At 40.5% G+C, this 27,945-nt stretch overlaps 2 protein-coding genes across 4 annotated transcripts; one reads left to right on the forward strand and one right to left on the reverse strand.

The window, feature by feature from the left end:
• The first annotated feature begins 1,406 nt into the window (after window positions 1-1,406).
• Window positions 1,407-14,398, forward strand: LOC311053679 (uncharacterized protein). Of its 3 annotated transcripts, none has more exons than XM_084069340.1 (16): window positions 1,407-1,509; window positions 3,602-3,643; window positions 4,300-4,593; window positions 5,452-5,730; window positions 6,631-6,918; window positions 8,975-9,274; window positions 9,585-9,680; window positions 10,481-10,496; window positions 10,679-10,746; window positions 11,020-11,058; window positions 12,092-12,107; window positions 12,210-12,307; window positions 12,667-12,717; window positions 12,959-12,998; window positions 13,101-13,161; window positions 13,266-14,398. In XM_084069340.1, exons 1-15 carry the CDS (start codon window positions 1,479-1,481, stop codon window positions 13,117-13,119), a joined length of 1,677 nt encoding a protein of 558 aa, XP_083925466.1. In that variant the 5' UTR covers window positions 1,407-1,478; the 3' UTR covers window positions 13,120-13,161; window positions 13,266-14,398. The 3 variants fall into 3 exon arrangements, with proteins under 3 accessions (XP_083925466.1, XP_083925467.1, XP_083925468.1); XM_084069341.1 differs by having other exon boundaries at window positions 13,101-13,155; XM_084069342.1 differs by having other exon boundaries at window positions 13,101-13,128.
• Window positions 14,399-19,026: 4,628 nt separating this feature from the next.
• On the reverse strand, window positions 19,027-23,552 carry LOC311054272 (putative G-protein coupled receptor 139; the record flags this gene model as incomplete). The annotated part of the gene is made up of 4 exons (XM_084070148.1): window positions 19,027-19,447; window positions 20,443-20,713; window positions 21,514-21,759; window positions 23,408-23,552. The coding sequence occupies 4 exons, from the start codon at window positions 23,550-23,552 to the stop codon at window positions 19,027-19,029; spliced, it is 1,083 nt and encodes a 360-aa protein (XP_083926274.1).
• Between the last annotated feature and the right edge of the window lie 4,393 nt (window positions 23,553-27,945).

Raw genomic sequence — 27,945 nt, forward strand, 5'->3', positions numbered from 1 at the left:
AAGTTGCTTGCTTGATTAATTAATTAGATATTTGATATCCATTTTATCAGACACGCACCCTTCCTATACAAACCCATTGTAACTTCAAACTTCAATTTAACCATGTTAGATTCATCAAAAACACCCGTCCTTGGTTCTGGTGACTCACCCTGCCCTCCTAATGCGTGAGGGGGCCGTGTTTTTCCGATTACTTTTTTCATTTATTTTATTTAATTTTTTTATTGTATTTTTTTTTTCATTTTCCAAAGTAAGACTTAGATTTTATTCACTTCTGAAATCAAATGGAAATGAGATTTCCGGAGGGAAGGTTTACCAGGCTACTGATCTCCAGCATGGAGGATGTTACTGTCCATTGAACTGTTGCTTAGAACGTTTATTTATGGAGCTCTGGTTCCCTCTAGTGTCATCTGTGTGTCATAGTTCAATTAGTTCAGAATACAACAGATACATTGCCTGAATAGAGTAGACACACACACACACACACACACACACACACACACACACACACACACACACACACACACACACACACAGGCGCGCGCAACATGGCAGGTTTTACCTAATTGTTCATTACTTTTTCAAAACGACTGGACCACTCTGCTCCACGCTTAAAAATAAGTACATTATTTACAGTCTTCTAGAAATCTTTAACATCCCTAACTCCATTCCTAAACCTTTTAATAATCACTTTATAATAATCACAAAAAATACAATACTACAATACAGTACAATACTAGACAGGCTACAAGACTTAAAACATGAATTAAACAGTGGTTTACATTAAGAGGGGTTGTGTTGACCTAAAAGACACAGCAATAGTAAATAAAGTCATCAGCACTCAACACATGAATGCCATAGCACTTTTAATAAGACACACAGGAAGAGGAAGAGTCTCAGAGATATGGATCTGAAATGTGGTTTTAATTCAGACATCATGCACGTTACACCCTAAAGTGGCAACTTCCTACATTACAACATTTTCAGTCGGGTGGAAACCGTGTATGTCCAAAACCTTTCCTTTTTTATTATAAAAAAAAATATATATATAAGATAAGATCTATAAGCTCACAATGTGTCACATCGTGTTTTCAGTACTTTTGTGCGACACTCTTGTATGATGAAGTAGGGCATTCATTCACGAAAAAAAGTTGAAAAATATGGAGACACAAGGTTTATGAAGTATGTATTTTACACATTTACTTTTACTATTCTAGATTGTCCATCTTCTCTGGTTTCTAAATGAGTTGCTGTGTGTGTGTGTGTGTGTGTGTGTGTGTGTGTGTGTGTGTGTGTGTGTGTGTGTGTGTGTGTGTGTGTGTGTGTGTGTGTGTGTGTGTGTGTGTGTGTGTGTGTGTGTGTGTGTGTGTGTGTGTGTGTGTGTGGGTGGGTGGGGACAGGCAAGAGATGCTTGAGCCAGAAGCAGAGTCAAACTGCGTAGCTGTCACTGAGTTTCACTCAGTTTTAGTCATTTTGTCACGATGAAATTCATATCAAACTCTGCAATAGCATGTGAGTACTTTATTTCTGTCTTATTTTAGTTTACTTTAAAATGTAATTGTATTTAGTCCAGACAGACTATCCGATAACACTGCTTCTTTTCACTAACACGTTTTGCACTTTTTTCATTTACATTTATTTAACAAACATAAATCCCTATTTTGATACAAAACAATGTTATTAAAATGATGGAGTGAAGGTTAAGTGTTTTTATGTTCAGGCTGAAAATGAATACTTACTTGTAACCTTACTCAACCTACTTTAATATTTTTTGGGGAAAATGAAAAAAATAAGATCCAATAAAAAAAAAAAGTAATCGAAAAAACATGGCCCCTCACGTATTAGGAGGGCAGTATGAGTCACCAGAACCAAGGACGGGTGTTTTTGATTAATCTATCATGGTTAAAATGGAGTTTGAAGTTACAATGGGTTTGTATAGGAAGTGGGCGTGTCTGATAAAATTAATATCAAATATCTAAATTTAAATAAAGCAACTTAAAAACTGTCTGAGTAGATGATAAAATGACCCAAAATATTTTTTAAAGTGAAATATCATTATCAGATATCTGGCAAATCTGGGAACAAAGAAGTGGGTGGGAGGTAAGAGAGGGTGTCTGGTCTAAGAGTTTAGTTGGCCTCTATAGCCATCAAGGCTACAGAGTGGGGCAGTTGGAAGCCCAGGATGAGTGCTCGTTGACGGGTAAAGTGTGAGTGGGGCGAGTCGGTCCCTGGTGGTGATGGTTCTAAGACCTCCATGTGGTGCGCTGCTGTGCATTTGGCCAACAGGGGTCCCTATGTCAGCCTGGCTCACTGGATAGGACCGTTGATCCCAAGTGGACCTCCAGGCAGGTCGTGCTGGCTCCTATGCCTGAGATAGATGATAGAGGGTAGGCATACTGTAGGCAGTGAGCAGGGTCGGCCCCCAGTGGTGGTTGTAAGACCTCCATGTTGTGCATGGCTGTGTGTCAGGCACACAGGGGTGTCCCTATAGCTTGAGGGGTCAAACTTTTTTCATCATTCTGAATCCACTGCAAGTTTTCACCAAAACCCACTCCTTGGTAGGAAAACAACCAGGCCCCATTTTTCACAAATGCTATTTTTGTCTGAAGCTTTATAACAGCAAGAGGGGAGAAGTGAACAGCCCAGGACTCTCTGGGCCATAATGATAAGTCAATGGGAACCCTTGGGAATATTACTGGACTTAGATTCAGAAATATACCAAACAACCAGACACTGACTCTCCTGTGAGATAGACATAGTCTGACATAGGGACACCCCTGTGTGCCTGACACACAGCCATGCACCACTCAAGCTACTTAGATGTGCTGTGATATTTGGTGGTTAAAACAAAACGTTTTTCTTTGTAAAAAAAAAAGTTACAGTAATCATTGCTATATTGTTTGTTCAGTAACAGTGTTAAATAGCTCTATATTGTGATAGTAATCATTGCTACAGAGTGTTTGTTCAGTAACAGTGTTAAATAGCTCTATATTGTGATAGTAATCATTGCTACAGAGTGTTTGTTCAGTAACAGGGGTCTCACTGTCTCTCAAGCTCTTTAGTAGCCTAAACAGAAAATACATTTTCAGGTGGGATATTTCAATTTCATTCAAATAGAACATACAGAAAATGCATGAAAAAGAGAGGATGAGCGAAATAGAGACAAAAAAAGAGAAAAAGAAAGAGAGTGAAACATTGAGAGAAACAGGAAGTCAGAGAGGAAAACATTAAGTATGACTATACATGGTTCGTGCAAAGAAAACCACATCTCTGCTATGAAGAAAGCACCACAGAGAGCTCTCTCTCTCTCCCTCTCACGCACGCACGCACGCACGCACACACACACACACACACGCACGCACACGCACACACACACACACACACACACACACACACACACACACACACACACACACACACACGCACACACACAGGCCACATTCTCATTAGCCTTTTGTCTCTGTCGTGCATCCCCCCTCTCTCTTTCTCTGTCTCTCGCTCTTGCTCTTTCTGTCTCTCTCTGTCGCTTCCACTTTCTTTGCATCTCTCTTTCTCTCTCTCTCTCTCTCTCTCTCTCTCTCTCTCTCTCTCTCTCTATACACAGTGGTGTACATCCTGGTCTGTTGTGGAGCTGCTCAAACACAAGGTGAGACAATTCAATGCATTGCATTATGGGTAGTGTAGTGTGAGAAAAGCCATCCTGTTAGTTCAACCACAATCCACCTCAACACATAAATAAATGGATGTATAATTGTGATGGATTCATAGAAAGTGAATAATAAAGTCCATACTTACAGTTCGAATGCTAAAGTACTTGCATGAGACATTTCACAAATGTTTAAAAACGAAGGCATTTTCGAAAATAGCAGATCTGTAAGCTCATCCATCTGCTACATCTACAGATGGCCCCTCACGTGTGTGTGTGTGTGTGTGTGTGTGTGTGTGTGTGTGTGTGTGTGTGTGTGTGTGTGTGTGTGTGTGTGTGTGTGTGTGTGTGTGTGTGTGTGTGTGTGTGTGTGTGTGTGTGTGTGTGTGCGTGCGTGCCCTATTCATTTTTACACTACTCTGAAATGGAGCACTATAGCTTTGTGGTTATTGGGGTGCTAAGTGGTGATCACACTCATTCCCTGAGCTTTATTTTTTATATTTTTTCATATTCCACATATGGTATGTACTGAAGTGAACATGGCACATATTTGACTGCTACTATATGTATGTTGTCTATATGCTACTGTAGAGATGGTTGAGTTTTGGTTTATTCTACTAAATCTCTATTGATTTTTATAACTTTTCTCCACACAGAATACAACATGTACCTTCCACTGGGAGCGGTCCTTAATTTGCTTCCAGATCTTACCTATGTTATCCCTCCCATCACTGGCGTCCTGTGGAAACATGGCCCCTACAAGGTGGCAGAATGGGATAAGGGCTTTGGTCCTGATGTGGATTACTACGGGACATATAAAAGCCGTACAGAACTTAATAAAGACACTGGAAAGTTGGTGGTCAACAATATGACCATAGAAGACAGTGGACAATATTCTGTGGAGATAAACGGTCGCGTGCAGAGCAAGACTTACGGTGTTCAAGTGATCAGTAAGTGTGAATTGTGTCCTGTGAAGGATACATGTTATGCTTAGGTGTTGTACTTCTATCCATCATAATATACATATTTTTCGGTACACTTATGTCCGGCACTCGGTTTTAACCATAACGGTGCAGACACATGGTGGAGTGAATTACATCCACAGCCAACTGTTTAACACTGCTGTGTCACTACAATACCTGCTGTTAATCCTCCTAGATTAGAAGTACCAAACAGAGACATCTTTCACCATGCTTTCATTTGTTCTGCTGTGAACCAAATCAGAGAGATTGTTAAAAATATAAACAGCTTGTCAATATAAAATGGAAGAATGGAACCTTTTCACTGATTAAAGCTGCACTAACTTTCCTCTTCTATCCCGGATTTGAACCCGGTTTCCTGCACAAGTGTCGCCATTTTTGCCATTGAACTAATAGAGCCTGTGTGTGTGTGTGTGTGTGTGTGTGTGTGTGTGTGTGTGTGTGTGTGTGTGTGTGTGTGTGTGTGTGTGTGTGTGTGTGTGTGTGTGTGTGTGTGTGTGTGTGTGTGTGTGTGTGTGTGTGTGTGTGTGTGTGTGTGTGTGCGCACGCATGTTTGTGCGTGCCCTATTCATTTTTACACTACTCTGAAATGGAGCACTATTATACAGTAGCTTTGTGGTTATTGGGGTGCTAAGTGGTGATCACACTCATTCCCTGAGCTTTATTTTTTATATTTTTTCATATTCCACATATGGTATATACTGAAGTGAACATGGCACATATTTGACTGCTACTATATGTATGGTTGTCTATGCTACTGTAGAGATGGTTGACTTTTGGTTTATTCTACTAAATCTCTATTGATTCCTATAACTTTTCTCCACACAGAATACCTTCCACTGGGAGCGGTCCTTAATTTGCTTCCAGATCTTAACTCTGAACCCATCACTGGCGTCCTGTGGAAACATGGCCCCTACAAGGTGGCAGAATGGGATCAGGGCTTTGGTCCTGATGTGGATTACTACGGGACATATAAAAAACGCACAGCAATTAATAAAGACACTGGAAAGTTGGTGGTCAACAATATGACCATAGCAGACAGTGGAGAATATTCTGTGGAGATAAACGGTCGCGTGCAGAGCAAGACTTACGGTGTTCAAGTGATCAGTAAGTGTGAATTGTGTCCTGTGAAGGATACATGTTATGCTTATATGTTATACTTCTATCCATCATAATATACATATTTTTCAGTACGCTTATGTCCGGCACTATGTTTTAACCATAACAGTGCAGATACATGGCGGAGTGAATTACATCCACAGCCAACTGTTTAACACTAGACGTGTCACTACAATACCAGCTGTGTGTTTAAATGTTTAATCCTCCTAGATTAGAAGTACCAAACAGAGACATCTTTCACCATGCTTTCATTTGTTCTGCTGTGAACCAAGTCAGAGAGATTGTTAAAAATATAAACAGCTTGTCATATAAAATGGAAGAATGGAACCTTTTCACTGATTAAAGCTGCACTAACTTTCCTCTTCTATCCCGGATTTGAACCCGGTTTCCTGCACAAGTGTCACCATTTTTGCCATTGAACTAATAGAGCCTGTGTGTGTGTGTCTGTGTGTGTGTGTGTGTGTGTGTGTGTGTGTGTGTGTGTGTGTGTGTGTGTGTGTGTGTGTGTGTGTGTGTGTGTGTGTGTGTGTGTGTGTGTGTGTGTGTGTGTGTGTGTGTGTGTGTGTGTGTGTGTGTGTGTGTGTGTGTGTGTGTGTGTGCGCGCGCACGCACGCATGTTTGTGCATGCCCTATTCATTTTTACACTACTCTGAAATGGAGCACTATAGCTTTGTGATTATTGGGGTGCTAAGTGGTGATCACACTCATTCCCTGAGCTTTATTTTTTTAAATATTTTTTTCATATTCCACATATGGTATATACTGAAGTGAACATGACACATATTTGACTGCTATATGTATGGTTGTCTATATGCTACTGTAGAGATGGTTGACTTTTGGTTTATTCTACTATATCTCTATTGATTTTTATAACTTTTCTCCACACAGAATACAACATGTACCTTCCACTGGGAGCGGTCCTTTATTTGCTTCCAGATCTTAACCTTGTACCCATCACTGGCGTCCTGTGGAAACATGGCCCCAATAAGGTGGCAGAATGGGATAAGGGCTTTGGTCCTGATGTGGATTACTACGGGACATATAAAAAACGCACAGCAATTAATAAAGACACTGGAAAGTTGGTCATCAACAATATGACCATAGAAGACAGTGGAATATATTCTGTGCAGATAAACGGTCGCCCGCAGAACAAGCATTACGGTGTTCACGTGATCAGTAAGTGTGAATTGTGTCCTGTGAAGGATACATGTTATGCTTATGTGTTGTACTTCTATCCATCATAATATACATATTTTTCGGTACACTTATATCCGGCACTCGGTTTTAACCATAACGGTGCAGACACATGGTGGAGTGAATTACATCCACAGCCAACTGTTTAACACTGCTGTGTCACTACAATACCAGCTGTTAATCCTCCTAGATTAGAAGTACCAAACAGAGACATCTTTCACCATGCTTTCATGTGTTCTGCTGTGAACCAAGTCAGAGAGATTGTTAAAAATATAAACAGCTTGTCATATAAAATGGAAGAATGGAACCTTTTCACTGATTAAAGCTGCACTAACTTTCCTCTTCTATGTCGCCATTTTTGCCATTGAGCTAATAGAGCCTGCCTGCTTGTTCAGGGGATACATCTAATCAAAACATGTGTGTCAGATCCTGTGTCTAGGTGAGACATGACCTTTGACATGATCTAAATGTCCCAATAGAATAGCAGGGAGACAAAATACAACCACCCCAATTGTATAAGTTATATTGTATTAACATACTCTACCATACAGATTGTATAAGTTATATTATATTAACATACTCTACCATACAGATTGTATAAGTTATATTGTATTATTACACGGCTTGGTTGAATGCTCGGTTCTGATTGGTCAGTCATCGGTCATTATTTCTGGATAGCTCTATAACGGACCGCTGTGAGACTCAGAGCACCTGCTGTGCCAACCTGCGCTGCTTGGTTTTATACTTTATCCATCATGACAGCCATGTAAACAAACAACCAATGTCATCTACAACTAAACGTTACTCTCAAGAATGTTTTTGAAAACATTTGAAGTGAGAAATAGACGACGCAATAACCGAAAAGTGATTCTATTTGATCCTCTGCACTTCCTTGTTTATCGTGGCACAACAACGGGGGAATACCAAAACGCTCGCCCCAAAACACAGTCGCCCCGGGGCAAATCCGGCGGTATTACAGGCAAATCGGCAGTATATAGAATGGGGGGCGAGTGTGTTTGGGGGCGAGTTTTCCGGTTACCTTGTGGAATACTGTCATTTGTTTTCCGAGGCGAACTTGTCCGCCCAGCCCAATACTTATGGAATACTTTCATTGCTGTAAGCAAGGAAATACTTTGTTTTAAAATGTAAAGCCCTTCAGGGTGGTTATGCATAATAATCACCCTGTCAGGCTTCAAATTTCAATAATGACCACCTCCCCATGCATTATCCCTTGCTTAACATACTCGACCATACAGATTGTATAAGTTATATTGTATTAACATACTCTACCATACAGATTGGACAATATTACATTTTATTCATAAAAAAAGGTTACCACTTTAATATAGTAATTAGTATAGTAACTGTGAGTATATTTTATACTAGCATGGACCCCTGTACAGTTATACTTAATGCTGGCACAGAAACACATATTATGTACTATACTATACAGGCCTGACCTCGATTATTCGAATAGTCGACTAATCGATCGAGGGAGTCTGATTCGACTGCCGTTAATTAATACAATACAATACTTTCAACTTTTTTGAGGGTTGAAAACGCAACAAAGTGAAACTCCCTTCCAGAGTGGAAATCTTTGAAAACGCTCAGCCTCGCGTCTCCATGTAAACAGGCAATATGCAAAATGTCTGATGTCACACATTTTGGCTCACGTCGGATCACGGCGCGTATTCTGTTATATTGGTGTAAACAAACAGATAGGAAGTAGAACGTTCTACGCATTGCGTGACTAGTCTATCTGGCAGTGCTCGACACTGCTACCTAGCCACCTGGCATGCATGCACACTACAGCGTTTTCAATCACTGTTACGTCTCTGTGTAAACACAGAATAAAAAGTGAGAACGCAATCAACGGCACTTCGTCGTTTTCTGTTCTGGTCGTTACCGCGTAAACGTGGCCTGAAGCATAACTGTTAACTGACTGAGGACAACATGTGTTTCCCTCATCAAAATGTTCAGTCTGGAGACAACATCACCGGTAATTCTGAGCTGTGTTCATTCTTTCTTCCCCCAACAGAGAAAGTCCCAAAGCCAGTGGTGGTGATCAAGGAACCTTGTACATCTTACTTAGCTGAGCTACATCTCACCAGCTGCATACTGGTCTGTGAAGGAGGGGACATCACAGATTCAGGTCCGGTCACCTATCGCTGGAAGAAAGATCAAGGGGAATGGATGGTGTCTAACTCTGGACAGAACCCTGCACACTGGATCATCAACAATGAGGAAGGGAGGAAGGCTGAAACCTTGTTTTGTGAAATGAAAAACCCACTCAGTGTGGTGCAGAGTGATGCCCTTGACAACCCATTTTATATCAAAGGTATGTAGTGAAAGATGTCGAAAGTTACACTTTGCAAACACAAAAACCTGAGCTAATCTGGAAAGATGATGGGCAGAAGTTGGAGTGGTTGTTAAATTATGAAGTATTTAAGACGACAAATTTTGGAAAAATCAATCAGTCATATATTTGTGCATGTGCCCTACTCATGGTCAAAATGGAAATCTATACATATCTGCTGACGCACAATTGAAAGTCACAGCTCACAGCTGTGGTTCAGATTCACAGATCTAAAAATGTGTTTAAGATGAATGTGTCTGTGATTCTACTTCATTTTCTCCGGTGTCCAAAGACAAGCCTCCATATTTGTACCCTCTGATGGGGGCTGGGGCTGGCGTCTCCATCCTTCTGCTGATTCTGGGTCTGTTTCTCTGGAAAAAACGCAGAGGTATGTCAACAATGTTCACTCGCACGCACGCACACACACACACACACACACACACACACACACACACACACACACACACACACACACACACACACACACACACACACACACACACACACACACACACACACACACACTCACACTCACACTCAGCACCTCTGTAGAAAGAAAGAAACGAGAGACAGCGAGTTCCAAAAGCGGCGCAGGTTTTCTGCCGCGGCATGTCTCCTATAGCCTGGAATCCAGATGGAGGCCTACGAAGCCACGGCTTAGGAGAAATACTAAGGCAGAAAGCCGGCACCGCTTTTGGAACTCACCCCTGCTGACAGAAACACTGTGTCTTTATCCTTACTTTTTGTAGAACATCGGTTTGAATTCTTATCATCCGTCCGTCCGTCCGTCCGTCCGTCCATCCATCAATCTGTGATCTTGTCCGTAGCATTATGTCCAACATGGCTATGGTTACATGTATGGAAGATGGAGGATGTCCTTTCTGTAGTCTATAGGTTTGAACTTTGTCGTCCGTCCTCGATCTTGTTACATTATGTCCAACACAGCAGCATGTAGGCTATGTAAGGTGTTGTGTTAAAAAACCCAGCCTGCTTCATGCTGTCAGAGACTATTTATTGTCCTGGTAATACTTCACCTTGTTTTAAATGGAGGATGTATTTTACTTGTGGACATGCATCCTGTCTGAAGTATTATGAATGAATGAATAAATGACACAATAGCAATGGCATAGCAATTTAAATGTCAGTTCAAAGATTCATGGTACAACTTCTCTCTTTTTTAATTTACAGATCTATGTTGTGTCAGGTAAGTACTGTGTTGATCTGTCTATTGATAATAAAAGGATAACATATTTTTTTTCCATTGTGGTCCTATGCATTCTATTCATCAACATACCATAACAATAACACCAAAATACAATGTGTGTGTGTGTGTGTGTGTGTGTGTGTGTGTGTGTGTGTGCGCGTGTATATTTTTTATGTTTTTAGACCTGTTCAGTCTCAGGGAACCAATCAGAGTGCAGCTCCTGATGATGTGTACCTCCCACTGCAGCACGGTCAGTCTTTCAACCAATCATGTTGAAGAACAATTCTGACAAGTTCTTGTGACAAGGACAAGGATGGGTCTATTTTTTCATCTGAATTCATTCTTATCTTAACAAAAACACATTATAATCTTCATTAAACAATAAATGTTTGTGGAAGTACATGAAAGTGTCTCAGTTTGTTTTGTGGTTGTTTCCTAATTAGCAGGATAATTAACTAAATTAAAACAATGTTTGGAATAATAGAGATAAAAATAAAATTAACGTTTATTTGTTTACCTTTAGGCGACACAAGCGTATATGATGTAATCACACATCCTGATGGTAAAGTATCAACTTTTTAAACATTAAATCCAGCGATTTTAAACACCCTGCTAAGCAGTAATAATATGTATTCTCAGTTTGTCACACCACACAATAATGTGTTATAAACCAGCCAGACACATTTTTATGATAAAAACAAAATGACAAGGTTTTGACAATTAGGTTTATGTATATGTTTATTAAAGGATCCCCGTTAGAGACACATGAATGAGTCTTCCTGGGGTCATGAACAAAGCAAATACAATACAAATGTACAACTAAAAACTTGATCACTTCGGTTTAAAGGAGCACTTCACCAATTTCCAGCCTTATCTTCATATAATTGCACCATTTCTGTCTGTGTCTGTACCAAGGACTGAATAGATGGGGATTCCAAGCTAATAAAATGACTGACCTTCTCTTCCTGGAAAGTTAGCATGCTGAAATAGAAGTCATTGTTGTTGCATTATCAAAACATTGTTTTAAAATAATAATAATAAGTTAGAAATCTGTGTTTAATATCGCATCAAATAAAAACTGTGTTACAAAAATAAACAAATGATCCTGGCGGTTTGACTCATATTGATATGAAGCATCAACTGACTGTAAGAAAACGCTAATGTTACTTCCGCTGAATTAGTTACATTTTCGCCAGAAACAGACTGTATCAAATAGGACTGATTGGCTATCGTAAACGATACAGAGCTTCCTCCCTGACAATATCACCGGTACGATTTGTTTATTTTTTGGACCACAATTCTTCTATGAGACGATTCTAAGATGACCCAGTGTTATTCTCATTAGAGAAAAAACTTCCAGGGGATGAACAAGTGACGTCAGGACTTCGGTACTCTATTTAATAGAGTACGCTATGATAGAGTCTATTATATGAAGATAAGGTTGAAAATGTCCTTTTAAGTGGTCTTACTTCACACTTCAGTAAAACAGTTATATTATTATATATTTTGTACATGTTTTCAACCACTGGATGTTGTATGTTTTAATTTGATTCGTCTGTTTATGTTACAACATATTGTTTTTATTTAAATTACAGATCCAGGTTATGTCAGGTGAGTACAGTATTGATCTCTGTCTATTCATCAACATGACAGCAGTAGATTACATCTAGTTTTATATTTCATTTATGATCAATGTTTATCTTTTAATTACAGACCTGTTCAGTCTCAGGGACCCAATCAGGACTCATCTGCAGACCAGAAGACCAATCAAAGTGGAGCTCCTGATGATGTGTACTGCCCACTGCAGCACGGTCAGTCTTTAGACAGACAGACAGACAGACAGACAGACCTAGTAACTACTTACTTATAATAATGCAGTAACTCAGTTACTTTTCGATAGCAGTAACTATTAAGTATTACTAATTACACATTTTAAGTAACATGCCCAACAAAACACTCCTGACAAGTTCTTCTGACAAGGACAACTCTAAACTCTAGTCTAATTTGAATTAATTTATCCACTATTTATTAATTCACTTTTATGCATTAAAGTTGATCAGCTCAGATGTGTTTGTTTTTCCCCTGCTTATTAGCAGAAAAAGAAAATTAAACCATTTTTAAAAAATTATAATCTATTTGTCCACTTTAATGTTTATTTATTGACCTTTAGCCACCACAAGCATCTATGGAGTAATCGATGGACCTGATGATGACTATGATGGTACAGTATATACAGTTTAAATGTCCTCAAATCATACTGTTGTCCAGAGTTATTGATATTTTCATGTCATACTGTTGTCCAGAGTTATTGATATTTTCATGTCATACTGTTGTCCAGATGTATTCATGTTTTAATATTCTCATGTCATACTGTTGTCCAGATGTATTCATATTTTGACATCAAGTGGTTGAAGGGTAAATGTCCATTAAGCAGATATATCTTAGATTTTTTTTTTTTTTAGATGCAATGGATGTTGAATTCAGTGAACGACCAAATGAGAGGTGAATAATTATACCTATTCATCATATTCATCAAACTGTTCAAATTATGACCCACATCCTATAAGGCTGCTGACTGTCTTTCAACTCCTGTTTCCCTCACAGAATCACCAAGAAGGAATGAGCCCAGCATGTAAGATGAAACTCTTTGATGATGGATGTGGAGGTAATTAAGTTGTATTATTCTACTGTTATGAAGTATGATGACAGTAGATGAAAATGGCAGACTACATTGTAATAGTATGATCATTTATTGTAAATTTGTTTCAGGTCCTCAGATGGAGACGTGTAGAACAACCCAACATGGTTCAAACATCAAATCACCATAGAAACGAGTTATAGAGAAACTTTTATTGTTACATCACAGGTTTACAGGTGCAATGTTTTAGCGTAACAGAGCCATCATTTGCTGTTTTCAGGAAAAAGGGGGAAATGATTGAAAGAAAACAAGGAAAACAGCTCAGAAGTGTCAAATACTGTATATTATATATTAGTGAATATATTATACAGTACACAAGGTTAGAAGATACATTTCATTTCAGTGGAATAGGGCAGTTATACCGGTTTTAATAGGTTAAAGCAGTGGAATATATTAGTATTTATACATAGTTTATAAATATTTATATATCCATATTGTGAACCCAGGAGGTGAGAGGTAATCATTAAGAGGTTTAGGTTGTGTAGTTATTTATCTTATAATGGTGGAATTAGTCCAACTGGTCAGATATGTTGATCTGTTGTACAGTTGATTAGAATTAATGTTCCAATAATAGTCTCCTCATTAACTTACATTGTAGTGAAACAACTCTCAAAGTCTCTCTTTTAGCACATAAATGAATGCGAACAAAGCCGATTCTGCATGTATACTGTATAACATCACTAAACCACGTACAGCATTTTTATAATGTAGCCAAATTGCTGAGTGGTTATTGAGGCTGCCTGGGCAGCCACAGGTTGTCGCAAGTTCAATTCCAGGCCGGGTCAGCAATGTGTCGTGTGTCCCTGAGCAAGACTCTTAACCCCTAATTGCTTCCTGAGTGAATGGCTGCTCACTGCTCCTAGTAGTTATAGGATCGGTAAATGCAGAGGAGAAATTGCACGTAGGCTACAGTATGTGCAAATATACAGTGGCAAAAATAAGTGTTCCCACTTATTTTTTCCGATCCTGAGATTCAAAAATAAACAGAAAGTTCACATTTTTCACAAAACAAATTTTACAAATTAAACTGAAAACTGCCGAAAATCTACTTTTCTATCGACACCTCTTTATAGTGTTTATTTAATTGCCTCTTTTATCTGTGATTATTTCCTTGAATGCTTTTTATTCTTTGTATCTTTGTTTGTAATTGCTTTAACCAATGTTTTTGAAAAGCGCTTTAAAATAAAGTTTATTATTTTTAATTGCTAAATGACGCATCTATTCCTTGCAATCCATGATCTTCACCAATACATGCAGTGTAACACTCCCACGCACGCGCACACACACTTTTCATTTTGTATTTGTATTGATTATTTCATATTTATATTAAGTATATGTTATTATTTTGGTGTATTTAATTAGTATACTATTTGTTTTTTGTTTTTTATTGTTTGTATTTTGTATAATATTACAATTACAATGTTGTTTCATAAGGTGAAGAATGGGTGTGCTGGTGAATGGAGGAGAGTTGGTGTGGTGATGCAGGCAGCGTTCCAGATTGTCAGAGCTTGTGGTTGGCTGTGGCTCTGGGTCCAACTATTTAAAAGCCTCATTTTGCTCTGGTAGCTGGGAGGATTGGTGGCTGAAAAGCAACAGAGGCCCAATTCCTCTTCTCCAAAGTAAATTTTGTAACCTTTATTTGATTCATTTACCTTCGTAACCGTCTGCCTTAGTTAACAGAGTTGTTTGTTTGTCTTGAGTTCATTTTAGTTACTTCTATTGTGCTTTGGTTAAGTTGTTTTGAGTTTAGTTTTCCTATAAATCTCAGATACCCATTTACTTAGTTTGTGTGTTTGATTTAATCTTTGTAAATAATGACTTAATTATTCACAATGTAGGGGTGTTTGGTACTTTTATTTGGTTAATCCAATTCCCTCTCCGGCTTACTCCTGTTTTGTCACAATCTGACCTAGGAGTGGGTGTGTCTGGATCTGGTGCCTTCCTGCCAGTGTGACCACCTGCATTCACTCACCTGCAATCATGCCCACAGTATTTAACGCTCAGCCTCTCTTTAGCAGCTTCCCAGATTGTCTTGATTGCAAGCTCTCAAGCATTGTTGTGAAGCTAAGTGTCTAAGCCAAGTTTTGCCGTTACTGATCTCTGTTTTGTCCCCTAGACTTTGTTTTTTTGCCCAGCCCCTGCCGGTACCTCTGCCCTCGTTGACTGCCCCCCCCCCCCTGGATATGACCCCCTGCTTCGCACAGTTTTGATTTTGCCTGCCCCTTGCCTGTTTTGGAAGTTTTTGTGAATAAAACCTGTTTTCAGTGCCGTCTGCATTCTGAGTCCTTCTACCTGTGCCTGACATGTTTAATTCTTAGTTTAGGTAAGTAGGTTTAGTAAATGTCTTTTTGTTCTTTCCTTTGGTTTTTGTTTTGGGGTTGATGTCATGTTATACAACGTACCACCTATAAGGCACTGAACAATCTGGCTCCCTCCTACCTCTTCTCTCTCTAGGTCGTCCTCAGACGAGCCCTCCATCGTCCCTTCCAGTCTTGGACCTCCTCAAACGTCATGTCCCCTCCCGCTCCCTCAGGTCAGGTAACGCCAACCTCCTGGAGGTCCCCAAAACCAAGTACAGTACCAGCTGGTAGCTTCACTGATTGTAGCTACTGTAAGCTACTGCCCAACACTGCACACATCACCAATAAAGTCCTATCAGTTGACTAAAATTAAAATTAAAGCATTTATCAATGTGCTATAGCAAGGGTCTTCAACAGGGGGTCCTCAGAGTTGGGCCGCCAAATCTTTGTGTGATAGGATAATCTTTTTACATAATGTTTTTTACATTAACCACTTGAACCCTAGCATTCCTATTCTGAGGAGAACTTTAGCCAAAAATAGCAGATCTACAAGCTCACAACGCCTCGTGGCGCGAGGCGTTGTGAGCTTAGATCGGCTATTTTTGTCAAAGACAAAGAGCAGACCAAGTACAGAGCCTAAGGTCAAGTTTACTAATTATTGACAGTTCAAGTGGTTAAATGTCTGAAAATGCACATTAACATGAATCCAACACTGATTATAGTACTGTCAAACAAGTCTATGAAGCTCTATCTATGACATCTATGAAAAGGTTTGATCTGCAACACAATGTTATACAATATGTAGTGGGGGCTCCACTCCCTGCTTCATCTCTCTCTTAGCTAAGGGGTCCTTGGGCTGAAACACGTTGAGGACCCCTGTGCTATAGTATGATCACATCAATTTGTAGCTGTTATGGCCTCACATCATTATTTTTGGCTCCACCAGAGACATGAACACATTGTGCTACAGAGAGGGTTTTGAGCTCTATTTTGTGCGTATACACAAGGCACCGATCAGCTGTTCGGGGAGTTATTTTCACTACTTCTTAACCTTTTATTTATTGAAATTATTATTTAGAATATATATATATGTATTTATTACTTTCTTTGGAAAAAAATGGAATTGTTTTTATTTGATGAAAAGTTGTGATATTTTTTTGTTTAAACTTTTTAAAATCTCTTGAAATAATATATGGTCTAAATGTAGGAAAAAGAGGATATTTACTCGCGACCCATAAAAGTTGGGTTCCGACCCACTGTTTAGGAAACAGTGTTTTAGACGGTTATTGCCCTCGTTGTTTGCTCTGTCTGGAAACCACTTGTAGGAAATGAATAATGAAATGTAATCTACCTGATCAAACATGGCTGTTACGTCCGTTATGAATCGTTAACATGAAGGTGATACTAGTGCCGTACTGTAGTAGAGCTACCAGGCCAGTAAAATAAACACCCTAAACTCAATGTTTTATTGAGTCACAGTTGGGCCTCGAGGTCTGGAGAGTTAAATAAAGCCATAAAGTAGTTATTATGACTGCTACAGTATGAGCCTCTAATCTCAATGTTCCACTGGGGAAACACTGTCATTTACAATTTAGGCATTTAGCAGACACCCTTTATCCAGAGCGACTTGCAATAATCAAGGTAAATACCAGTGTTGATTTTGACAGCAAATTTTAATTTAGTTTTAGTCATAGTCTTTTGAATACAAATCCATTTAGTTTTAGTAATATTTTAGTCACCTGAAATGATTTAGTTCAGTGGTTCTCAAACTTTTTCATGTCAAGGACCCCCAAATTGACACTTATTAGCCCGCGGACCCCCATTTGAAAAGATAAGCCAGGGACCCCCGTAAGAGAAGATTTTTACGGCTCTCTAGCAGTGATTCTCAACCATTTTAACTTCAAAGGACCCCCACTTTGACATCCATTAGGCTACGGACCCCCATTTAATGGCATTTCTATCTCTGGGACCCCAATTCATATTGTAAAATCAATGTTAATTTAACTCTGAGAGTGTCGAAATGGAACCAAATGGACCCGTTAGGGTCCATTTGGTTCCTATCCATCATTTAGCTAGGTACCCCCTGGAACCCCCTCAAGTACCCCTGGGGGTCCCCGGACCCCACTTTGAGAACCAATGATTTAGTTTAATCTAGTTCTAGTCGACTAAATATCATAGGTTTATAGTCGACTAAAATGTATGCTGGCGGGCCTTGATGGCGTCGTAATGGCTGATTTTACATTTGGTTGCATGCTGAAAATTGTGCGTTGTGAGGTTGTAGATCTGCTATTTTCAGAGCGCAACACCCAAGCGCAACCAAACATAAAATGACTTGTCTCTTCGCCACTCGTCACTCCCTAACATTTTAGTCTAGTTTTTATTTGTTGACGAAATTGACAATATATTTAGTCTTAGTTTTGCACCTTAGTTTTTATTTAGTTTTCGTCAGTGAAAAAAGGTAGTCGACGAACATTTTTTGTCATAGTTTTAGTCGACAAAATCAACACTGGTAAATGTATACATCAATCTAGGTATCATAGGTAAATCAAGTCTAAACAACATATCAAAAACAATAATCTGTACATTGAAACTATAGAAACTATAGGATGCCAGGTAAGCTAAACAATGGTACCTATAGCATCTGTCTAAATAAGATGATAAGCAACAGTTTAGCTTTCGCATAAGACTGCATGGTAGTCACGGCTATAGGTCAAGTGCTACGGGCTGAGGTGGAGTCTGAAAGTTTGGGAGTATGCAGTTCTAACTGCAATGGGTAGTTTTTTTCCCATAGTTTGGGAACCAGGAAGGAGAAAAGTCTGGGACATGTGGAGCGTTGTCCCGGATGTTTTTAGGGAAGGTTCTGACAGCTTCCCTGTGTTAGCTGATCTGAGAGAGCGGGGGGAGGGGTTGTAGGGTTGGATCAGGCTTTGAAGATGTGGAGGTGCCATACCTTTGGTTGCTTTGTAGGCCAACATCAGTGTTTTGTACTCGGTGCGGGCAGCAACTGGTAGCCAATAGAATGGAATAGAAGGGGGGAGACGTGTGAACATTTTGGCTGGTTGAAGACCAAGCGTGCTGCAGCATTCTGGATCATATGGAGGTGCACATGCTGGGAGGCCAGTAAGGAGGGAGCTACAGTACAGTCAAGTTTTGATATGACTGAGGTCTGGATAAGGAGCTGGGCTGAGTCCTGAGTGAGGAAGGGTCTGATCTTTCGAATGAATGTCACTAGTTGTGAGTTGCAAACAGGCTATTCTATTTTTAACCACTTAAACCCTATATAATTAGTTACTGGAGTTCCCCTGCCCAGGAATCAATCCTAGGCCCCTGCCGAAAACAGCTGATCTAGCTTGTAGATCAGCTATTTTCTCCGAATGTGAGCTTGTAGATTGGCTATTTTCACCAAATATTCACCCCCAGAATAGAGATGCCGTTTTTAGGCGAATGAGAGCTTGTAGATCGGCTATTTCAACCAAATGTGAGCTTGTAGATTGACTATTTTCGCCCCCCAAACGTGACCTCGTAGATTTGTCTATTTCAGCCGAATGTGACCGAGACATGAAGCTTTCGTCTTGGTGTGATAAAACACTTGTCTCGCGCAGGCCACGAACTCCTGACGAAACCTGCTCTGGGTGCAGACGTACAGGTACATGTTCACCGCCGCGTTGCTCAGGCTCAGCATGGTGCCGATGTCGGCCGCCACGTTGATCTCCAGGTCGTAGTCGTAGCGGTCCAAGTTGTAGGGCCGTCCGACGTTCGTGGTGCGCAGAATGATCTGCGTCACGGCCCGGGTCACGGACAGCAACACGAAGGTCATGGACACGGTGACCAGGAGCAGCACGGACTTCCTCTTCCTGGACCGCAGCAGAGGTGTGACCCCGGCGTGCTGCCCTCTGGTGGCGCTCTGCACAGACTGCACCCGGTTGCTGAGAGAGATCTGACGCAGAGTCAGCCTGTCCATATAGGGGGGGCGGGGGGGGTTGTCACCATCATGAAAGTGGAGAAAATAGCAGTGGTGGAAAAAGTACTCAAATGTTTTGCTTAAGTAAAAGTATCAATACTGCAATGCAGAAGTACTCTGACTGTTACAAGTAAAAGTCCGGAATTCAAAATTTTATGTAAAAGTACAAAAGTATTGGCATCAAAATGTACTTAAAGTACAAAAAGTAGAAAGCACTCATTATGCAGAGTGTCACAATGTGTCGCATTGCGACACATTGTGAGCTTGTAGATCGGCTATTTTAAAATTGCCGAAATGCATATACTGTAGGGCTGAAGTAGTTAATGCATGTGTTGTAGTAATAATCAAAATCTACAAAGTAACTTTAGTTTTCAAGTAATTGTAGTCGAGTAAAAGCATAATATTTGCCCTTGAGATGTAGTGGAGTAGAAATAAAAGTACAGAAAATTGGAAATACTCCAAAATTGTACTTAAGTACGGTACAGTACTTTAGTAAAGTTACTTTACACCACTGTTTCAACCTAACAGGTCTTGGCATTGTCACAACGCTGAGGAAGACCTGTTATAGGTTGAAACGTGTCCGTTGTTGACATTTTATTTGACTATTAAATGTCACGCAAATAATTGTGTGTTTGGCACCCTGGACCACACTTTGAGACCCACTGGTGTAGCAGAGCGTTTCCAGTGAGCCAACAAGCACAATATCAGCACTCTGTTTGACCAGAATGGAACAGAGGCTTAATTAGTATCATTGGTAACACCTGTGAAGGAAGTAAGAAGAGGCACAATAGGCTCTATGCACAGCAGCCATATTGGGAATTAATTGGGCCCCGTCCTTACTTCCTTCACTGGTGTTACCAATGATACTAATTAAGGCTCTGTTCCATTTAGTGTGGCATAGGGTTGTCTTATTTTCAAGGACCCCCATAACTCTGAGAGTGTACAAATGCTGTGCATAGAGCCTACTGTGACGGGGCCTAACAGTACCTGTTTAGCAGGAGGATGATGGTGAAAGGCAGGATGTAGGCCTGCACTGTCTGGGCCCACACCAGGCCATGGATGAAGGGGTCGTACGGGCCGTCCTCGGCGTACACACACCTGGTGTGGTTGTTGACGTAGACGGAGACGTTGGCCCAGTAATGAGGAACGGCCAGCAGGTGGCTGAGGAGGAAGACCGCGGCGATGGTCCACGCCGCACACCGGGCGGTGCAGACTCTGCTCTTGATCCTCCAGTTGTGTATGGCCACGAAACGTTCTCCTGTGAAACAGAGGATGCAATGGTTATAGTGCATCGTTATTTTAACCCATTCAATCCGGGAAGTTCCCGGACTGGGATATTCAGCCCTGGCATTTTGGTCCCAACTGGCCCACCACCCCCCGGGCCGTTTTGTCAACCGGGGGGGGGGACACCTAGGTTGCACATGAACTCTGCAGCCGCACTGAGGCCACTGCTGGAAAGCATCCCAGCCCAAACATTAACGGAACTTATAATTGGGCCGCGCGACCCGGAAATGACCCAATAATATTTTATTTTTTTTAAAGAAAAAAAGAAAAATGTAACAAAATATTCTTAGATGGGGGGGGGGGGGGGTGGGGGTCATATACATATCATTTTGGGTGGTCCTTGACATGAAAGAAGTTTGAGAATCACTGACTGAAGTTTTTTTCAAAAAAAATTGTTAGGATTTAGAAGACATTTGTAGAATCCCCAGAAGCAAAGATTTGAGTAAAAAAAAAGTCTGCTTTAAAAAACATATATATTCAAAGATTTGCAGAAATGTTCACGATAAAATAAAATAAAATGCAGATCTACAAGCTCGTAGCACGGCACTCCTGCGTTCCTAGTCGTAACGGGTTAATGATTATGCAAACAATATTTTTTAAATAGCAAAAATAGCCAATCTTGGCTATTTTTGCATGACACCATTGTACAACAAAGTATAAATTAGGGCTTATAAGTGGTTAATGAATCTAAACGATTTATGAACTGCTTCTCGATTCATCGTAAAATCAATCAATAATGTCTAAGAAGATGATGGATATTGGATAGTAGGGTACCTGTAAACACCACCACCAGCCAGGTGGAGGCGTTAGAGGCTCCGTAGCTAACGATGTCCCGGAGGCTGCACCAGGGCGCGTGGCTCCAGAAAGGCTCCTGTTGGAGGTATTTCAGTGAGAACTCCAGAAGCACGATGGTGAGCAGCACGGAGGTGTCGGCCACCGACATGGCCATCAGGTAGAAGCTACTGGACCTGGAGAGCATGCAGTTTCTCCTCCAGATGATCAGAAAGGTGACCATGTTGGCTAGAACAAAACATTTATTATCATCAACCCATTAAGACCTAGGCCGATAAAAATAAAAATAAAAAGTCTTCTAAATCCTAAGAGTTTTCTGAAAAACGTATGTTGCTATATCAGTGGTGCTCAAAACATTTTCATGTCAAGAACCCCCAACATTATATGTATTTGGCCACGGACCCCTCCCATCTCAAAATATTTTGTTCCGGGGACTCCCAGAAGCAAAGATTTTAATAAAAATGTTTTGCTTTAAATATATATATATTCAAAGATTTGCATTTTTCTTTTTTGTTGTTGCAGATCTACAAGCTCATAGCGTGGAATGAAGTGACGCACTATGAGCTTGTATCTCTGCTATTATTTAACACAAAATTGTGACATACACTCATATACATAGCTAAAATCAAAAATGTTGTGTGATTATGTTAGTGATTATATATTTATATTTTTGGTTTGTTTATTTGTTAAAAAGTCAAAGCTAGCTCTGTAGATCTTTAATAAACAGAAAATACATTTTCAGGTGGGTTGCCATGAATTTAATCCAATCAGGATAGAAAACCCATTTATCAGCCTCAATGTTATAGTGTTCCAGTTCCAATTTTTCCAGCTCATTGGTTTGTTTCATTTCTTCCAATTCCACTTGTTTATCCTGTATGAGTTCTCTCTCCTGATTGGATTTCCATTTCAGGATACCAATTGCAATTGGTATCCCGAAATGGAAATGTATTTTCTAAAAGCGATGGAGAGACATGGAGACTCCTGTTACAGAACAAACACTCTATAGCAATGATTACTATCAGAATATAGAGCTATTTAACACTATTAAATCACTTACTGCACCTTTAAGTTCACCATTGTCTAGTCATATTAGAACACCTTGCAATGTCATGTCATGAAGGTGAATATGTTTTGGCTGCATATCAATGCACACACACACACACACACACACACACACACACACACACACACACACACACACACACACACACACACACACACACACACACACACACACACACACACACACACACACACACACACACACACACACACACACACACACACACACACACACACACACACACACACACACACACACACACAATTACTCAGCCCTATTTGCAGTGGTGTAAAGTTACTAAGTACATTTACTCAAGTACTGTACTTAAGTACACTTTTGAGGATTTTTTACTTTACTGGAGTATTTCCCATTTTCAATACTTTTACTTCTACTCCACTACATCTCAGAGGCAAATATTGTACTTTTACTCCACTACAATTATTTGACAGCTTTAGTTACTAGTTTCTGTACTTTGCAGATTTAGATTATTATCACAAAACATACATTAACCACTTAAGCCATATATATTTCGTCCATTTGAAAATAGCTGATCTACAAGCTCACAATGTGCGACGCATTGTGAGATTGTAGATCAGCTATTTTCTAAAGATTTTTATACGTTTTGAACTTGAGTGAGTACTTTCACTTTTGTAAGTATATTTTGATGCCAATACTTTTGTACTTTTACTCAAGTACATTTTGATTACCGGACTTTCACTTGTAACAGAGTATTTCTGCACTGCAGCATTGATACTTTTACTTAAGTAAAACAATTTAGTTCTTTTTCCACCACTGCCTATTTGCAATACTCACAGGGGATGCCCACAGTTGCCAGGGCGGGGTAGAAGACCTTTTGCAGGGTGACCATCCAGTGGTTATTGGGGCTAATATCCTCAGCCACCATAGATGTCGTTCTCATCATCATCATCATGGTGGAAGCTTGCTCCTCTCTCACCATCTTGACTTGACCTCAGTCAGTCAGTCAGTATACTCACAGAGTAAGGTTCCTCCCTTTGATTTCCTCCTTATCTTAACACACCCACTGGAGCAAACCAAGCCAGAGTCAAAAGCCTTGCACCGTGTTGACCAATTGAGTGTTTTTATCTACTGGGCTGTCTAAATAAACAGAAGAGATTTAATTATAAAAATAAATAAAAAAGAATGAGACACATATTTGGAGTTCGTGAAAAATGAGAGAAGGCAGTCAAGACCTATAGAGGAAAATCGGTTACAGTCACATAAATATAATGGGTATACACTATTAGATAGCAAAGAATAAAATCAAATACATCAAAGACAACAGCAATGTTAAATAAATAACAAACAAACAAATAAGCAAACTAACCAGCACATCAGTAAGCATAGTTTACCACTCAGATTATTAAATAGCCTTTGCCCTTAAGTTATTAAAAGTGTGGTTTACAGGTATAAAAGAACACCTTAAAGGAGTAGTTCACCCAAAATATTACTTATTTTCGATCAATTACACCCCCCCATGAAGCATTGAATTCATGGAGGTATTTTTGTTTTTGTCGCATTTCTGAGCCAATAATTTGATGACCGGTGGAAAGATGTTAATGTATCTGGTAGGAGACTCAAAGAGTCTCTTTTGAGTCTCCTACCCAAGAGACCGCCGGTCATCTAATTATTGGCTTAGGAGTGCGACCAAAGCACAAAAATCTCCATGAATTCAGTACTTCATGGGGTGTGTAATTGATAGAAAATACGTAATTGTTTGGGTGAACTACTCCTTTAAGTAACACCTTCGTAGGAACACTTGTGAGCAGTGAGAGGAGCACAGAATGAATGAAACCATTTGACATTTCAAACTGATCATCAAAGGTACAACATAGCTGTGGAAGTTCACTGCATTCATGATGTGAGCCAGCAGATGGCACTGTGACACTGTACCAAGGACGAATCTCAACAGAGAAACGTGTTGATTCCAGACCATATACTGTACATTTAACATAAGATGTGTATAAGACGGTCTCTCTGTGTCTATTATACCTGCAGAACAAGGTTATTATAGTTTAGTTTTTATTTTTATTTAGTTTTGACTGCATGTTTTCAATTTCAGTTTTGGTTTTAATTAGCCTTTAAATCTGGTTTGCAAGTTTAGTTATTTTAATTTATAAAATACTTAGTTTTACTTTGTTTTTTATTGCAATATGGGGTATTTGTCAGGGGTGACATTCAAAAGAGGCCCTTGTTGTGCCCATTGATCTCAGCCGTGATGCAACTGTATAGGCCTAGTAGATACAATACTGATAACGTCACACACACACACAGTCACACACACACACACACACACACACACAAAATATGACTAATATGCTTACTGTGCACTGATGTTATGTAAGTGTGTTAAGCTGTAAGCCCGTCATTAGGGAATGTTTTTAAACATTTCTGAAATCTCTATTTGGCCCCCACCCCTCCCTCCCTCCCTCCCTCCCAGTCATTAGATGTTGGTTGTAGTCATGTTATTCTGTTATTTCCAGTTACACTACAGCTTACATAGTTTTAATGGAGGCATTGTGTATGGATTATGAGTAAGGACAGTGTCAGACCCATATATTATGCATATAGACGATCTACAAGCTCACAACGCATCGCACGTTGTGAGCTTGTAGATCTGCTATTTTCAAATATATTAGTACTTTTACTTTTGGTACTTTAAGTATATTTTGATGCCAATACTTTTGTACTTTTACTCAAGTCAATTTTGAATTCTGGACTTGTGTTTCTATATTGCAGTATTGGTACTTTTACTTAGTACTTAAGTAAAACATTTGAGTACTTTTTCCACCACTGTAGGTCAGTCACTATCAATCAAGGCAGAAGGTGGCAGGAAAGGGTACGGGGAGAGTGAAGTGAAAGCGGGTGAGGTGGCATCTGAAGAGGTGAGTCCTCAAACTACAGCGGAGTGAGTCTGCATGTTGCTTCTGCCTGCTTCTGACTGAATGAAGTTTGTTCCACAGTTTGGGAGCCAGGAGGAAGAAGAGTCTGAGACATGTGGTGCTTTGTACCGGATGTTTTAGGGAAGGTTCTGACAGCTTTCCAGTGTCCAGGGTTGGATCAGGCTTTGAAGGTATGGGGGTGCCCTGCCTTTGGTTGCCTTGTAGGCCAACATCAGTGTTTTGCACTCTGTGCGGGCAGCAACTGGGAGCCAATGGAGGGTGCGGAGAAGGGGGGTGGGCACGTGAACATTTTGGCTGGTTGAAGACCAGGCGTGCCGCAGCATTCTGGATCATTTGGCGGGGCTTCAGTGAGTAGTCACGTTTTGAGATGACTGAGGGCCTGGATAAGGACCTGGCCAGATTCCTGGGTGAGGAAGGGTCTAATCTGTGTGACAGCTGCAATGTGTGCCTTGAATAATAATGGTCAAGACAACACAACACAGTTATTATTCAGACAGAAAGAGGTCCCTACCTGTTTGCATGTGTTGGTGACAGAAAGAGACAGACAAGTATAGACCAAATCCAGCGCATCTTACCGATCTTGGCTGTATATCATACATATGTTGCATAGGGCAAATGTCTGTTGCCCACATTTTGTCATGTGTGGGGAGGCAGCTTAAAACATTGGTTCTCAAAGTGGGGTCCGGGGAACCCCAGGGGTCCTTGAGGGAGTTCCAGGGGGTCCCCAGCTAAATGATAGATAGTTAGGAACCAAATTGACCCTTATGGTTCTGTAACTCAGAGAGTGTACAAATGGAACCAAATGAACCCTAACGGGTCTATTTGGTTCCATTTGTACACTCTTTGAGTTAAATTAATATTGATTTTACAATATAAATTGGGGTCCCAGAGATAGAAATGCCATTAGATAGGGGTCCGTAGCCTACTAATGCATGTCAATCTGGTGGTCCTTGAAATTAAGATGGTTGAAAATCACTGCTAGAGCCGTAAGAATCTTCTCTTATGGGGGTCCTTGGTATATCTTTTCAAATGGGGGTCCGCAGACTAATAAGTGTAATTCTTTTGGTCCTTGACATGAAAAAGTTTGAGAACCACTGGCCTAAAACATAGCCTACATTATTGTCATGCTCAGAAACGGCAGCTAAACCATTTTCAAGCACTTTTTCATTAGTCCTATTAACGCCCACGACCACAGAGTCTGTGGGTTCAAATTCGCCCTGGTGCATCCGGTTTTGTCGAGTGTCTGTACGAACACATTTGGCCCGTGTTTGGGGGAGGGAAGCCAGGCGGGGAGGGTGTGTTGGGCGGGAGGAGTAGGATGAAGGGTCTACGTCCTGCCGGTGGGGGCTCCTCACTGGCAGGTGTGTCAGTCGGAAACAGCAGTGACAACACACAGAAATGTGTGTGGGGGAGGAAATAATTGTCATAACGACTAATTTGGGGAGAAAATGGAGTAAAAAGCAAAACAATCCCACAAATATCACTAACTACAAAAGTTCACGCGCCCCTCAGAGCGCAGATCTCCACCACGCCCGGTTGCCTACCCAGGGTGCAGCAGTCAGGACATGAGGACAGTGGAGGAATTCTATGCTTTCCTCCCTGGTGTCAACAGCAGCTGCATGGAAATGTGATTTATTTTAATTTCATTTGGGCTAGGCGCAGCAAGGTTTTTGTGTCGGCTCAGTCAGTCAGTGAATAAATAATACCATTTACATACAGCAAAACATTCTCTGAGCCTGATCAGAGGGGGGAAAAAGGATAGGATTTTATCCCTTTGATGCGTGTGACCTTAATCTGCAGGATTAGGGCATCAGAAAGTTCACTCTGGTAAGAGTCCTGTGTGATGGAGTGAGTGAGTTTGTTCACGGTACTGCATGTGGTTAACATAGATGTTACTGCAAGTTAACACGCATGCATGTGGTTAACGTGCATGTTTGCATACCTTTTTAAGCTGTGGCTCTGCAGGAGGCTAGAAGAGGGTCCTCTGTGTGTGTGTGTGTGTGTGTGTGTGTGTGTGTGTGTGTGTGGGGGGGGGGGGTGTGCATGTGTGTGTGCGCTAATTTTGCAAACCGCTGGACCGATCAGCATCACATTTCTTGTGAAAACTGCCAGTAGGCCACAGAATCACCTCCACACATTTTGTGTCACCTATGTTTGTCACTAGGGCTGTGCCCGTGCCCAGATTTGTCTGCTAAATACCTACATTTGTAATTTGGGCAACAACATTATAGATATGTCATAGACAACCGTCATACTGCAGATGACTGATGTCACAGGCTGGTCACATGGGGGGGTCTGATCTGATATGATTTATTTACATTTTTATCTCCACCTGGCCACTAACGAACGGGGCAGGAATTATAAAAAGAAGAGGAGATCTGAGCACTCAACAGAGTGGAGGAGAGGAATGGACTTAAAACATGGTAACAT

Source organism: Gymnoscopelus microlampas (assembly GCF_963454915.1).
Source record: "Gymnoscopelus microlampas genome assembly, chromosome: 10".
NCBI lineage: Eukaryota > Metazoa > Chordata > Actinopteri > Myctophiformes > Myctophidae > Gymnoscopelus > Gymnoscopelus microlampas.

Coding starts and splice junctions, on each gene's coding strand:
- LOC311053679 (XM_084069340.1), top strand. CDS start 1,479: ATGAAATTCATATCAAACTCTGCAATAGCAT. Junction 5,731..6,630: donor TTACGGTGTTCAAGTGATCA/GTAAGTGTGAAT, acceptor TTCTCCACACAG/AATACAACATGTACCTTCCA. Junction 9,275..9,584: donor CAACCCATTTTATATCAAAG/GTATGTAGTGAA, acceptor CGGTGTCCAAAG/ACAAGCCTCCATATTTGTAC.